Here is a 16,686-nt window from a genome sequence, read left to right as displayed (position 1 = left end):
GACGGCGGCGGTGCACAAATGCTGCGCAGCTAGCGCCATTCAACGGCCAACACCGCGGTTCCTGGTGTGTCCGCTGTGCTGTGTGTGTGATCATTGCTTGTACAGCCCTCTCGCAGTGTCCGGAGCAAGTATGGTGGGTCTGACACACCGGTGTCAATGTGTTCTTTTTTCCATTTCCAGGAGTGTAATTTAACATTTTTTCAATCTTTTGTACACTGTTACTTTTTTAACAGTAGTTTAATCATTTCTCCTCTTGGTGAAATTGTTCAGCAAAATATTTGCACAGCAAAACAGTATGCAATTCATGACTGAATCAAGTGTGTGTGTATTTTTACAGTGAAACCCATAAAAAAGATTGCTGGGAATGTTGTGGGATGCTACCTTCACAAGTACATTTCTGTAATTTGCCTGTTCTAAAAATAAAATTTCCTGGTCTTTCAGAATTTTCTGTAGAGTTAAATAGACATATGTCACACACACTACTACATCATCTGCAGGATATGTCAACCCTCCTCTGTCTTTTACCATAATCAAATCATCACCCTGCTTCATTTCATCTGTAGTAAAGAATACCTTACAATACTCACAATGTTTTTTTGATAGCTTGGTGTGAGCAGTAACATGCTATGTAATGCAATGGTGGCCAAGTATTCTCATCTATTCCATCATCATCATTTTCATCTACTGCTACATTTAAAAATTCTGGTATTGATGTTTCTTTTAATCCCTGAATTTCAGAAAGAGTAGAAAAAAATATCAGTGGTCTTAATAACAACATCCCCAACTACTTTTGATCGAAGCACAAGGGAAAACTTAGATTGTGCCCTTAGGTTTTGTTCAGTTTCAAAAACTTGTCTTAGAGAAACATGATAATTTCCCCCACATAGCTGGCGATATTTGCCGAACCTATCTTCTAAACTGTCTGTCTGTACTTTTCCTAACAGCAAATATGATGTTTTTCTCAGAAAGCCAGTAGTCACTGAAGTCGATAAAAGCAGCAGTTGTGTGTTTCAAAGTGCTATGTGTCTCTCAAGTAAGTTTTCTTTCATCACTACAATCTTCCCAAGAACATAACCATGAGATGAAGCACCGTAAGAATTCTTGTATGTGATGGGAATTACTAGTCACAGGTTCTTGGAAAGTATTTCTTAACCTCTGTCCCTTGAGTAATGTTTCTACATTTGCAATATCCCACCAACGATTTATTATTTTTATGAATGTTGCAGTACTTTCCCAGTTGCTAATTGCTTTCTTTGAACCAAATGTGTCCAAAGCAACAACTGTCGTATCATTGAAAATACGCAACACTAACTTGACATTTTTTCGCTCAATTGAGTTAGGAAATAGAGACTTCAAAGTTAAGGAACTGCCATATTACAGTAGTTCATCTTTTTCTATCAAGTGCAATGCTTTCAGTGCTCCAGCAGATGACAAAACTCCCTTCAAACTGTCACTGAAGTCAGGAAAACACAAGATCTGCTCCTTTTGGTTAAACAAGTTATTGCGGATACACTTCAAAATGTGGACAATGTCCACAAAATAATACAATGGGCGATTTGGGGAAGACTGTACAGGGTGATCGTACTTTATTTTCACATCTGGAGGAGTAGAAAACTTAAGACACTGCTTTCTTATTAATTGCATTATTGTCTGCTACTATACCAACCACCTCAAATTCAACTGCTTCTAACTTAAGAATGACTGCTTTAATGTAAGAGAACAGAACATCACCCTGAATAGTATGAACTGGCAGAATAGATACCACATCCTTGTAAGGTGATTCCATGCTCTGAACCATTTAAAACATAGGCACTGGTTGCACACAAAAATTTGTCAGTGTTAAAGGCACATCCCACAACATTTCCAGCTTTGTAATCAAGCTGAGACTTCAGATGAATTTCATCCATCAACAGGAGCACAGTTGTATCATCTGAGGATAAAGTACCTACTTCATTTGTGATGTAGCTCATAAATTGATCACCCTGTTGCTCAATGACAGGATTTGTTGAGAGTTAAATTGATCACCCTGTTGCTCAATGACAGGATTTGTTGAGAGTTTACTACAAAGCCTTGAAAGGGTGTTAGGACTAGTCATAGAAAAACTATCAGTGTTCCTCAAAAATTTGTAACCATTTGGGCTAATAGAATGTACTAATGACCACATTATCATAGAGTTAGTATCATACCTAAATTGAGTTGAACTTCTGCACTTCAAAAATGAAATCTGTTCCTTCACAAATGTAATTTTAGTTTCATTTCCTGGCAACTTTTCTAATAAATTTTGCAATAACTGGTCAATTAAAGACAAAACGTTATCTACAGGAGCCTCAGAACTATTATACAGAAGATAAATGTCCTTAAGAACATCACTTACCACCTGTATGTTGTTTACTTTCATGGGAAATTTCATGTTTCCAGTACATTTCACTTCAGTATCATTATTGAAGACACTGAGTAATAAACCACTGCTTATAACTACATGGCAAAAAATTGTTGGGTAAGGATTATGCTTTAGTAACACTAGGCTCACAATGTCAGATTTGTTTATCACTACCCAGTCACTATGCTGTCCACATTCACTCAACTTTTTCAGTTGTTCTAAACTATCGAACGATATCGCATCAATCATTTTCGCATGTGTGTCCACACTTTCTTGGATAGCAATTTGAAGAGCACGATTTTCTAAATCCCCCCCCCCCCACGAATTTCTGGGTCCTCTCATATTGCAGTTTGATGACTCGACAAGTAAGATGGGCATCCAGGCAACTTCGATGGGATAGCATCTGAAAAATTAATAACGAAGTATGAAACCGATCTCACAGCATACAAGTGAAATAAAGATAGTTCTTATGCCACTGTACTTTACTAGGAGCGTGTTTCGTAACTCTCCTTACAATCCAATGGTGCTGTACCAGTTATCGGGTCATGCATGCTGGTACTGCTTAAAATATCGTCCTTGTTGAAATGCAGTTCACATATCTAAAACAATCATACAGTTCTCTTTAAAACATATAACGAAAATTAATGAGGTATGAGATTATAAATACATTCTTCTGTTTACTGTATTTTGTTCAGCTGGACTACATTTCAAGTAACTACAACACACTAACCAAACAAACACACTAACCAAACAAACACACTAACCAAACAAACACACTAACCAAACAAACACACTAACCAAACAAACACACTAACCAAACAAACACACTAACCAAACAAACACACTAACCAAACAAACACACTAACCAAACAAACACACTAACCAAACAAACACACTAACCAAACAAACACACTAACCAAACAAACACACTAACCAAACAAACACACTAACCAAACAAACACACTAACCAAACAAACACACTAACCAAACAAACACACTAACCAAACAAACACACTAACCAAACAAACACACTAACCAAACAAACACACTAACCAAACAAACACACTAACCAAACAAACACACTAACCAAACAAACACACTAACCAAACAAACACACTAACCAAACAAACACACTAACCAAACAAACACACTAACCAAACAAACACACTAACCAAACAAACACACTAACCAAACAAACACACTAACCAAACAAACACACTAACCAAACAAACACACTAACCAAACAAACACACTAACCAAACAAACACACTAACCAAACAAACACACTAACCAAACAAACACACTAACCAAACAAACACACTAACCAAACAAACACACTAACCAAACAAACACACTAACCAAACAAACACACTAACCAAACAAACACACTAACCAAACAAACACACTAACCAAACAAACACACTAACCAAACAAACACACTAACCAAACAAACACACTAACCAAACAAACACACTAACCAAACAAACACACTAACCAAACAAACACACTAACCAAACAAACACACTAACCAAACAAACACACTAACCAAACAAACACACTAACCAAACAAACACACTAACCAAACAAACACACTAACCAAACAAACACACTAACCAAACAAACACACTAACCAAACAAACACACTAACCAAACAAACACACTAACCAAACAAACACACTAACCAAACAAACACACTAACCAAACAAACACACTAACCAAACAAACACACTAACCAAACAAACACACTAACCAAACAAACACACTAACCAAACAAACACACTAACCAAACAAACACACTAACCAAACAAACACACTAACCAAACAAACACACTAACCAAACAAACACACTAACCAAACAAACACACTAACCAAACAAACACACTAACCAAACAAACACACTAACCAAACAAACACACTAACCAAACAAACACACTAACCAAACAAACACACTAACCAAACAAACACACTAACCAAACAAACACACTAACCAAACAAACACACTAACCAAACAAACACACTAACCAAACAAACACACTAACCAAACAAACACACTAACCAAACAAACACACTAACCAAACAAACACACTAACCAAACAAACACACTAACCAAACAAACACACTAACCAAACAAACACACTAACCAAACAAACACACTAACCAAACAAACACACTAACCAAACAAACACACTAACCAAACAAACACACTAACCAAACAAACACACTAACCAAACAAACACACTAACCAAACAAACACACTAACCAAACAAACACACTAACCAAACAAACACACTAACCAAACAAACACACTAACCAAACAAACACACTAACCAAACAAACACACTAACCAAACAAACACACTAACCAAACAAACACACTAACCAAACAAACACACTAACCAAACAAACACACTAACCAAACAAACACACTAACCAAACAAACACACTAACCAAACAAACACACTAACCAAACAAACACACTAACCAAACAAACACACTAACCAAACAAACACACTAACCAAACAAACACACTAACCAAACAAACACACTAACCAAACAAACACACTAACCAAACAAACACACTAACCAAACAAACACACTAACCAAACAAACACACTAACCAAACAAACACACTAACCAAACAAACACACTAACCAAACAAACACACTAACCAAACAAACACACTAACCAAACAAACACACTAACCAAACAAACACACTAACCAAACAAACACACTAACCAAACAAACACACTAACCAAACAAACACACTAACCAAACAAACACACTAACCAAACAAACACACTAACCAAACAAACACACTAACCAAACAAACACACTAACCAAACAAACACACTAACCAAACAAACACACTAACCAAACAAACACACTAACCAAACAAACACACTAACCAAACAAACACACTGATAAGAGTGCTTACTCGGAGTCCAGTCTTGTCTGTGAACAGCTGATAACCATTTTCGTCTTAAATTCTCGTCAGATGGAAAATAAAATACACTGACTTTAGGTCCATTATCGTAATTGCCCCTGCAATTCGGCATACAACACCTTCGGGGCATTGTAACCGAGTATAGATCAAATAACCACTCACGATCATCACAAAGTACAATATGAAAACGCTTCGAATCACGTGTGTCGGTACCTAGGTTCTCAGACCCCTACCCATGACGTCACAGGCTCCTTAGACTCATGATATGAGGCCTTGTTCCTAGGTGGCATTGCTCAGACAGCCTTTCCCTAGGGCCAGAATTTCTTTGTTTTTGTGAAAGATCTTATGATGATTCACTGAAGGCTTCATGCTTTGCCCTCATGAGAGCCAAAGATGTCTCATTTAACATATTCCTATCTATAGCCTTATACTTCATTTTACAACTATAATGCAGTAGTATCTGTTTCTGTAGGAATTTCTTTACAGTGGCTGTATACCATGTAGTGACCCATCCATCATGAACTGTTGTACTTATGCAGTGCATGGTAAAAGATTCTTTTACTGCTGAGCCACAGTTCTTCTAAAAGCTTGTGCCCAAATGTAAATATCATGAGTTCCTCTTTATCATATTCTCATACTGCAGATGTAAATTTTTGTAATCGTTGTTGCCGCAACTGCCCCTGATCACTGATAACTTTTGGTAAGTAGATCCTAGGCTTTATAAGATCCACAGCATGTAAGTTTTTAAATATAGTTTATATAGCTAACTGATGCATATTAGTATCTTAGTGCTAAGTATGTCATGATACTTGCATTAACATTTTTTATTACAAAATCTGCTTAAAAATCTCTTGTTTGAAATGGGAGATTTTTACATTTTCATTTGGCGTGGTGGTGGTGGTGGTGGTGGTGTCCCATACTCTGAGGAGCGTAGAGGGTGATGTGGGGAACCTGCACCGCCGTACTAAGCAAGGTCCTAGTAGAGGTGGTTTGATTTGGCACAAAGGTACTAGTAAAATTTCATTGTTAATCACAAAATAAAAAGTTTTTAAAAGTTGGATGGCATTTCTACATCGGTTTGCATTCGTGAGTAGGGTTCAGATTTGTTTATGATCAGTGATTGTTATTCTTGACTGTTAGACTGTCAGTAATAGTAAGCGATATTATTGTGGAGTATGTTGCCAGCTGTCTCCAGAGAGCGAAGTGATATTGCATAAACTTAATACCAAATCTTGGAGGTGCAAACATGGGGATGTAGACACCAGCTGTTGTTGCATTTGGGCTGGCTTTGCTGTTGTGGAATGAAGAGGAAATATAAATGGGTGAAGGGATGGTATAAGAAGAACAGAAGACCGACATGTGAAAGTGAGGATAAGTGAGCTAGTGAGGATAAATGATCTAAGTGATTATTGAAACTTTGAGAGTGGACACTAGCTCATTAGATGTACTGTTGCAAGTAGTTACACCTATAATTAAGAAAACTAAATCTTATTTGTGAGATGCTGTTGCTGCAACAAGGAAAGTTCTGCATATGTATTTAGTGGTGACATTGTGGTTACATACAAATCGGAAGGAATTTCTTGCGTTGCAAAAGGCTCCTGGTATTAAAAGTACCAAAGCTTTGGCTCCAGTGAATCATAGTGTCCAGTTCCATTCTCGTTGCAGTTTCTATAGTTACTCTGCATTGTATTTAACTTCTTTACGAATTGTAGCTTCTCTGTTTCCAATGCATTTCCATATGTATTTCGACATCTGATTGTATTGCTTGATTTTCTTCTGATGATGGTTATAACACTCGTACAGTTTTATATGCTATAAGGCTGATAAACCCCTATAGATTTCCCATAAGTCTAAAAAGAATGTACATACTGCAGATTCAAGTTATTCCACAATTCAGTTTATGCAACACAGTGAATAGTACAATATAAACAGTTTGACATTCGGACTGAGGTGACAAAGATCATATATTAGCCAGAGACTATACAGTCAAACCAGTTTTTTTAACAAAAATCTAATTTCAGTATATTGGTCAATATATTGCCTATTCTTCAGTCACATCCACAGACATTTAGTAATACTGCACAATATTATTGATAGTTCGGGTAGTGGTCTAAAATGCCTGGGCATTTGTAAGTGCACAAATGCCCAGGATAAATGGCTCAGCAAATGCCCAAAATTCATAACCCCCCCCCCCCTCTCTCTCTCTCTCTCTCTCTCTCTCTCTCTCTCTCTCTCTCTCTCTCTCTGAGCATCTATCAACCGGAGAAGCCAGTATAAAAGAATATTGTCCTCACGTTGTGGATTTGTAATGTAACACTCTTTATAACCCATGTCATATCTCTGAATATTATTGAAGAAAGATTGTTGATAGCAAAATTATTACTGAATGGATTAAACAGCTGGCATGTGTTTCCTTATGATGTATTCTTAAATTTTATCCCATTTTCCATGGTGGGGAGGGGGGGGGGAGCTTTGTCAGATGTGATAAAGACCATAGTTTTCTGATTTGCTCCTTTCATGAACTACTTTTTTTATCATTGCATTGCTGTGAAGATGAAATGAGAACACTAACATAAAAGATTTAATAACAAAGAATTTACACCCAAAACACTGCATTGAATGTGGTAAAGGATAAGTTCCCTCCCATTGTTCTACTTTAATGCCTAGCTCACCTACTAAACTTGTTGTTGTCAGATTAGGCTGCCAGATAATCAAAACTTTCATGTAAATTCAGTAGAGGTTGTCAAAACAGAAAAACACAGCCACATTTTACAAGCAGTGTTTGATGAAATATCAGCTGGAAAAATAAATAAATCAATCAAAGATTAGATTTCACTGAAATTTCTAGAAAAGACAAGATTGGGAAGCCATATTTTTTTGTCTTGGAAGTTTGCAATCAAAGACAGTTGTCTTACAAACCTTAGTTCTAAACAAACAGCTACAGTCATAACTTCAGCCTGAAATAAAAAAGATGAGAGTTGAGAAAACGATAGATCTCGTGAACCCAATCATTCATTTGATTACAGCTGTAGAATTAAGTCTCTAGTTCACAAAATAGCCACAAAGTTCAGTAAATCGGTCGAAGTTCTCATTGAGACACTACCGTCCTCTCCACTGCAATCTGCAGAAGAAAAGTCTGGCTCATCTAAATTTCAAGCTAGGAAAAAATTCATTGTGTCTTCTATCCATCTTGGAGCTGATCATCTTGATCCAGCAGTGCAAGGTAGTAACCTGAAGCCTACCAAGATGCTGATGCAATACACTTTGACACAGTGAAGAACGCTAGACTAAATGTTATTCAGGTTAGAGACTATTTGACTGATTATAGGGACAAACAAGGAATTTGGTCCACACAGTGTGTGGGAAGGAGTGGGTCCGCATCCTCAGAAAGACGACGTAATCCTGTTGACGCCAAGGAAAACCCGTACTGAACAGTCCAAGCAAAGACAAAATGGATAGGAACCCGGTAGTCAACGAGGAATCAGATTCAGGAGAATCTGCCTCAGGGCCAGAGCTCCATGGTTCTCCTTCAACTTAGGAAGATCAAGAAAACAATTTTTTTATTTTTTTTTTATTTTTGTTTTTCCTTCAGTTTTATGGTATGCATTAAAATACTTCCTACAGGCCAGCTGCTTAATATAAACTAAACTTCAAAAAAATCCTTTCAGATTTGAGTGTTTCTCTTCTTTTTTAATTAAGTGCTACCCCAAGAATTGATCTCATTAAAGATATAAACAGTTATGTGTACAGTCCAATTTATTTTGCCTGATAACTCACGTCTAATTCTCAAGCAGCTTTTTCAACTTGGTTACCCATCCACTAATGAAGTAGTGTTGCAAAAGCACTGCTCATCAGTCTTTAAAATGTTAATCATTTATAATATTCTTTTTCTATTTGTAAGTTGTATTCTTCACTCTGACACTTATGTGCATCGGAGAGTGAAGACTAGAATTGATAAATAGAAAAAGGACATTATAAATGATAAGCAGCTGTTAGCATTATGCGCCTTTCCTTAGTACAGCAGGTTAATTTTTTTTTTCTTTTGTCTTTAACAAAATCTCTCTTCTTTCCTTTCATTCTTATTTATTAAGGCAATAGTGATATACATAGGTTTCTGTGCAAATGTTTACTGATTTTTACTGTTGGAAATATTATCCCATCCATTATTTTAATTGCTAAATTATATATTCCAGGATTAAGTACTTCAAGAAGTTATTTCTTTTATAAATGTGCAGATTTTAGGCATTTAAAACTGCTTTGTGCAAATTCCAAGGCAAATGTCCATTTATAAATGTCATGCCCACTTGGGCATTTATCCTGCCCACATCACTAGCCTAGGGGAACTCTGTACAAAATATTTATTTCCTTGTTACTTATTTGTTACAGGCCAGGTTCTTTCAAGAGAAAATATTGAAGAAATAATCAAGTTTGCACACCAGGAGGGATTATTTGTTTTTGCTGATGAGGTAAGTTTTACACGTTTCTATTTTCAAGTATCACAATGATGTAAAGTCACTAGTCCATACTATTACTTAAAATTACTGTCAGTTATGTGGAAGGGAAAAGCTATGTTGTGTACTGTGTGTTAATGAGGCTTTTATTTCACATCAGTTCATATTAACAAATATTAATTGGATCAAAGTATTTTTATTTGTGAGAAAATTTATATTGTTATAGGATACACTACTCTGAAATAATTTATACGTAAGCTCAGAATATAAAATTGTGGATCAGTTAGGGTCATTCTCAGGAATTTTATTGTGAGTGGAAGATCACAGAAATTTACTGGCAATATGGTTTTAACCTTGATAGAAAACAAATTGAGAATACAGTAAGCTTCTCTTTCTCAGTTGGTGAAATCATTAAATGGTAAAAATGAAATAAACTATAAGTAACTTTTATTTGTATTTGGATAATGGTAATAATGATTAATCAAAACATTGACAGTAAATTTCATTCATCATCATGGATGTCTATATAAAAAGCAGATTATGTTGTTCTACAGTTTCAATTGGAATTGTTTGTGTAGGTGTACCAGGACAACGTATATGCAAAGGGGAGCAAATTTCATTCATTTAAGAAGGTTATGATGCAAATGGGACCACCTTATTGTGAAATGGAGCTGGCTTCTTTCATGTCTGCATCAAAAGGTAACACAGGTTTTGTGTAATTTTGGTAGCTCTGCTAATTCTATTACTGAAGCTTTAGTAATTCTGGTGTGAAGTCAACCAATATCTAAGTGTAAGTTTATTGTTTAATGGTATTTCTATTATTATGCTGTGTTTTGCTGATTACAGGGTACATGGGGGAGTGTGGTCTTAGAGGAGGTTACTGTGAACTGATTAACCTTGACCCAGAAGTGAAAGCAATGTATTTAAAAAGCATTAGTGCTGGATTATGTCCTACTGTCCTTGGACAGGTAAAATCTTTGACTATAAATCTGTGAATTCTTCAACTGATACATTTTGATAGTACTTGTCACTATATAGTAGTGGCTTTGTTGATATTGGATTTATATTTATTATTAAGCAGTTGATTGAAGTATCCTATCATGAAACATCAAAATGTTGGCTTTATTTGAATTTGAAATAAGAAAATAGCAGGTGTCTCAAAATACTTCATACATTTTTAATTACAAGTGGGTAAAAAGGCCTAGTAAAAATCCTTCAGTACCACAGGAGATAAAGAATTTAACTGTTGAAAGGATAAAATATAAAAATGCAGGAAATGAAGCAGGTAAGGGGAAGGGAATACAAACATCCAAAGTCTGGAATTCACTAAAAGTTAAATATGGCTAAGCAGGAATGCCTAGAAGATAAATCCAGGGCTATAGAAGCCTGTACAATTAGGGGAAAATCAAAGAGAGCTGCACGTGTATCAAGAGCACAAATGGAAAACCAGTACTAAGAAAAGAAGAGAGTTGAAACATGAAGGAATATATTGCGAGCTATAAAACGGAAATGATCTTGAAGACAATATTATAGAAAAAGCAGAGGAAGTAGATGATGATGAAATGGGAGATATGGTATTGTGAGAAGAATGTAACGGAGCATTAAGACTTGTCAAAAAAAAAAGAAAAAGAAAAAAAATGCCCCTGGAGTAGACGACATTCCCTCAAAACTACTGATACCCTTGGGAAATCCAGTGACAAACCTATCTTGTCTGTAAGGTACATGAGATACATGAAAGATACTAAGACTCCAAGAATAATAGAATACGAATTCCAAATAAAGCAGAAGTGAAACATGGATGATAAGCAGTTTAGACAAGAACGGAATAGAAGCTTTTAAAATGTGGTGTTATGGAAGAATGCTGAAGACTGGATGGTTAGATTGGCTAACTAATGAGAAGGTATGAATAGAATTGGCAAGAAACAAAATTTGTGGCATAACTTGACTAAAACAAGAGATCTGTTGATTGACACATTCTGAAAGATAGAGGAGTCACCATTTCAGTAATGGAGGTGAGTGGAGTGGAGGGAGGGATTGTAGAGGGAGACCAAGAGATGAAGACAATAAGTGGGTTCTAATAGATATGGGTTACAGTAGCTATTCAGAGATGAAGAGGTATGCACGAGATAGGCTAATGGAGAAATTCATCAAACCAGTTTTTGGACTGAAGACCAAAATGACGAATGGCAGTGTCACTGGATTATTGGTTGCATAACGGTCTTTTACTCTGCCGTTGCTTTTCAGATATTTTTCTTCTGGTTTCTTTTCATGAAGAATTGATGGAATTTGTTATTGTTGTAAATCTCCTAAGAAATCGTGTTACTTGCCATAGAAATGACTTGAAGTGTGTCTGTACGGACTAAAGTTGGAATAGCATGAGCTTAAAACATTTGTGAGGAAAGGAACCTAAAAGTACAGAAATGAATATAAATGAAAAAAATTATAAAGAAAGAGCTTGGATCATTTAATGAGAAAGGAAGATAAAATTATTAGTTACCTTCAGGTGGTCTGCCTCCTGGTGCAGACAGTAGAAACACAAAAAAAAATTGGCAATAGTTATCGTAGCATCTGGAACCCCATAGATCACACTGTGTGGAAGGTAGGTGCTTATTGCTTGGGAGGGGATGAGAGGCAGGTGACTCAGAACCAAGCTAAAAGGTAACTGCCTTGTATGGGGAGAAAGAGCCAACAAGATTTGGCTTCCTGGCTGATCATGAAACATGGATTTCAGTAAAGTAGTTGGTGATTTATATAAATGTTTATAAAATTCTGTACATATTACAGTAAACAACTCTTTATAGAGTGTGGATGTTTCACTTCCGTTCCTTGTAACGAGCAGCGATTATTTACCCAGTTCAGAGCTTATCTAGCTCCAGAGGACATATGCAATTGTACTGGTAGTTTTTATACTGAATACTGACAATCACCAATTACATTATTTGTGACTCATTGTGGTAAACTGTATTGTTTTAGTTAAGCATTGGTCGTATTTTATGAGTAATTTGATGTCATGTTGAATTATTGTGTACCTGTAGTAACTACATAAAGATGCTTTGTATATGTATTTAATTTATGTGCAGACTGTGATAGACTGCATAGTGAAACCGCCTCAGCCAGGAGACTCGTCATACGAGCAGTATGCAGCAGAAAAGAAATGTATCTTAGAATCACTTGCTGTGAGAGCCAAAATGGTTGAGGAAACATTCAACAGTGTAAAAGGGATGTCTTGCAACACAGTACAGGGTGCCATGTATGCATTCCCACAGGTACAACTTTGGTGCACTTTAAATTTATATATCTATTAATAATTATGTGATCATATAAGGCTTGTTATGTTGATTACTCCCTTCCCCCTTCGTTTTCCAACTCCCTTGCCTGTTCCGTCACTCTGTGATCTGTTGAAAAATAACTGCATCTGTGCTTGTTCAAAATGGTGTAAAGAAAGAAGCTGGTTAGTGTTAAATCATGATTTATCATATCTGTGCAAAACTATTGCCAAGTTCATTTTTTGTATGAGATGGTGCCAAACATTATCATACAAATAATGTGTCGTCAGAGAGGACAGTGCTAGCTGCTTCTGTTGTTTTTAAGTACTTGACACATGCATAGCTAAGTCGTAGGAGACAGGCAGTAGGCAGGAGGACAAAGAGATTAACCAAAACAGCAAGTGACAGATGTAACGCTATGCATCAAATGATAGCACTATGCATCAAATGACTAAAATCGTAGTGTACATGGGTTGTCATACAGCACACTAACTGAAAATTTCATTAGCAAATGGTTGTATCAACATGCTGTTGTCAAACAACACACAACAAATTCCTTTGTTCGCTCTCACTGACAGCAGCAGACGCCGCACTGCCCTTGCCAAACATCAGTGGCCAGAGAAGCTCTCATCAGCTAGTGTACTATGACTTTTCTCCAGCAATGATGCAGGTAATTTCTGCCACAGCTAGCACATTGTCATACACACTTTCCAGAAGCCACACACTCTTAACTGTCATGCTCCAGTCTTTGCTCCTGCCCAAACAAGGCAACATCTCTGGGCTGCCCCCTCAAAAGCTCAACTCGCTCAGTACCAGCTGATTTTTATATTGAGCTACTGGCCTCACCAGAGTTTAAAAGTGAAGCTTCATATTACAGTCAGTTGTCTTAGTTTCTGGCAGCTTGATGAGCAATAGATATTCTACTACATTTCCCACCTGTCTCACACACAGCACCCCTTTACTGCCAAGTGTGCCCAAAGAGCAGCTCCTCCCAAACTGTGCTGGCTCCCTTCACTGCCAGACAAGTCTCTTCTTCAGTCTCTTCTTCAGTCTCTTCTTCAGTCTCTTCTTCAGTCTCTTCTTCAGTCTCTTCTTCAGTCTCTTCTTCAGTCTCTTCTTCAGTCTCTTCTTCAGTCTCTTCTTCAGTCTCTTCTTCAGTCTCTTCTTCAGTCTCTTCTTCAGTCTCTTCTTCAGTCTCTTCTTCAGTCTCTTCTTCAGTCTCTTCTTCAGTCTCTTCTTCAGTCTCTTCTTCAGTCTCTTCTTCAGTCTCTTCTTCAGTCTCTTCTTCAGTCTCTTCTTCAGTCTCTTCTTCAGTCTCTTCTTCAGTCTCTTCTTCAGTCTCTTCTTCAGTCTCTTCTTCAGTCTCTTCTTCAGTCTCTTCTTCAGTCTCTTCTTCAGTCTCTTCTTCAGTCTCTTCTTCAGTCTCTTCTTCAGTCTCTTCTTCAGTCTCTTCTTCAGTCTCTTCTTCAGTCTCTTCTTCAGTCTCTTCTTCAGTCTCTTCTTCAGTCTCTTCTTCAGTCTCTTCTTCAGTCTCTTCTTCAGTCTCTTCTTCAGTCTCTTCTTCAGTCTCTTCTTCAGTCTCTTCTTCAGTCTCTTCTTCAGTCTCTTCTTCAGTCTCTTCTTCAGTCTCTTCTTCAGTCTCTTCTTCAGTCTCTTCTTCAGTCTCTTCTTCAGTCTCTTCTTCAGTCTCTTCTTCAGTCTCTTCTTCAGTCTCTTCTTCAGTCTCTTCTTCAGTCTCTTCTTCAGTCTCTTCTTCAGTCTCTTCTTCAGTCTCTTCTTCAGTCTCTTCTTCAGTCTCTTCTTCAGTCTCTTCTTCAGTCTCTTCTTCAGTCTCTTCTTCAGTCTCTTCTTCAGTCTCTTCTTCAGTCTCTTCTTCAGTCTCTTCTTCAGTCTCTTCTTCAGTCTCTTCTTCAGTCTCTTCTTCAGTCTCTTCTTCAGTCTCTTCTTCAGTCTCTTCTTCAGTCTCTTCTTCAGTCTCTTCTTCAGTCTCTTCTTCAGTCTCTTCTTCAGTCTCTTCTTCAGTCTCTTCTTCAGTCTCTTCTTCAGTCTCTTCTTCAGTCTCTTCTTCAGTCTCTTCTTCAGTCTCTTCTTCAGTCTCTTCTTCAGTCTCTTCTTCAGTCTCTTCTTCAGTCTCTTCTTCAGTCTCTTCTTCAGTCTCTTCTTCAGTCTCTTCTTCAGTCTCTTCTTCAGTCTCTTCTTCAGTCTCTTCTTCAGTCTCTTCTTCAGTCTCTTCTTCAGTCTCTTCTTCAGTCTCTTCTTCAGTCTCTTCTTCAGTCTCTTCTTCAGTCTCTTCTTCAGTCTCTTCTTCAGTCTCTTCTTCAGTCTCTTCTTCAGTCTCTTCTTCAGTCTCTTCTTCAGTCTCTTCTTCAGTCTCTTCTTCAGTCTCTTCTTCAGTCTCTTCTTCAGTCTCTTCTTCAGTCTCTTCTTCAGTCTCTTCTTCAGTCTCTTCTTCAGTCTCTTCTTCAGTCTCTTCTTCAGTCTCTTCTTCAGTCTCTTCTTCAGTCTCTTCTTCAGTCTCTTCTTCAGTCTCTTCTTCAGTCTCTTCTTCAGTCTCTTCTTCAGTCTCTTCTTCAGTCTCTTCTTCAGTCTCTTCTTCAGTCTCTTCTTCAGTCTCTTCTTCAGTCTCTTCTTCAGTCTCTTCTTCAGTCTCTTCTTCAGTCTCTTCTTCAGTCTCTTCTTCAGTCTCTTCTTCAGTCTCTTCTTCAGTCTCTTCTTCAGTCTCTTCTTCAGTCTCTTCTTCAGTCTCTTCTTCAGTCTCTTCTTCAGTCTCTTCTTCAGTCTCTTCTTCAGTCTCTTCTTCAGTCTCTTCTTCAGTCTCTTCTTCAGTCTCTTCTTCAGTCTCTTCTTCAGTCTCTTCTTCAGTCTCTTCTTCAGTCTCTTCTTCAGTCTCTTCTTCAGTCTCTTCTTCAGTCTCTTCTTCAGTCTCTTCTTCAGTCTCTTCTTCAGTCTCTTCTTCAGTCTCTTCTTCAGTCTCTTCTTCAGTCTCTTCTTCAGTCTCTTCTTCAGTCTCTTCTTCAGTCTCTTCTTCAGTCTCTTCTTCAGTCTCTTCTTCAGTCTCTTCTTCAGTCTCTTCTTCAGTCTCTTCTTCAGTCTCTTCTTCAGTCTCTTCTTCAGTCTCTTCTTCAGTCTCTTCTTCAGTCTCTTCTTCAGTCTCTTCTTCAGTCTCTTCTTCAGTCTCTTCTTCAGTCTCTTCTTCAGTCTCTTCTTCAGTCTCTTCTTCAGTCTCTTCTTCAGTCTCTTCTTCAGTCTCTTCTTCAGTCTCTTCTTCAGTCTCTTCTTCAGTCTCTTCTTCAGTCTCTTCTTCAGTCTCTTCTTCAGTCTCTTCTTCAGTCTCTTCTTCAGTCTCTTCTTCAGTCTCTTCTTCAGTCTCTTCTTCAGTCTCTTCTTCAGTCTCTTCTTCAGTCTCTTCTTCAGTCTCTTCTTCAGTCTCTTCTTCAGTCTCTTCTTCAGTCTCTTCTTCAGTCTCTTCTTCAGTCTCTTCTTCAGTCTCTTCTTCAGTCTCTTCTTCAGTCTCTTCTTCAGTCTCTTCTTCAGTCTCTTCTTCAGTCTCTTCTTCAGTCTCTTCTTCAGTCTCTTCTTCAGTCTCTTCTTCAGTCTCTTCTTCAGTCTCTTCTTCAGTCTCTTCTTCAGTCTCTTCTTCAGTCT

The 16,686-nt window shown here is 37.4% G+C and overlaps 1 protein-coding gene across 1 annotated transcript in view; it reads left to right on the top strand.

Moving 5' to 3' along the window:
* Positions 1-16,686, top strand: part of LOC126251607 (alanine aminotransferase 1-like) — an 86,902-nt gene that overhangs the window by 44,385 nt on the left and 25,831 nt on the right. The window contains exons 7-10 of the mRNA XM_049952143.1: positions 9,711-9,790; positions 10,354-10,474; positions 10,622-10,743; positions 12,856-13,041. Coding sequence (XP_049808100.1) covers positions 9,711-9,790; positions 10,354-10,474; positions 10,622-10,743; positions 12,856-13,041 — 509 coding nt within the window. The remainder of the gene's footprint in view (positions 1-9,710; positions 9,791-10,353; positions 10,475-10,621; positions 10,744-12,855; positions 13,042-16,686) is intronic.

The sequence above is a fragment of the Schistocerca nitens genome, chromosome 4, assembly GCF_023898315.1.
Source record: "Schistocerca nitens isolate TAMUIC-IGC-003100 chromosome 4, iqSchNite1.1, whole genome shotgun sequence".
Lineage (NCBI taxonomy): Eukaryota > Metazoa > Arthropoda > Insecta > Orthoptera > Acrididae > Schistocerca > Schistocerca nitens.
The sequence above is the reverse complement of the archived record's forward strand: the minus strand, read 5'-3'. Positions and strand labels throughout refer to the sequence as shown.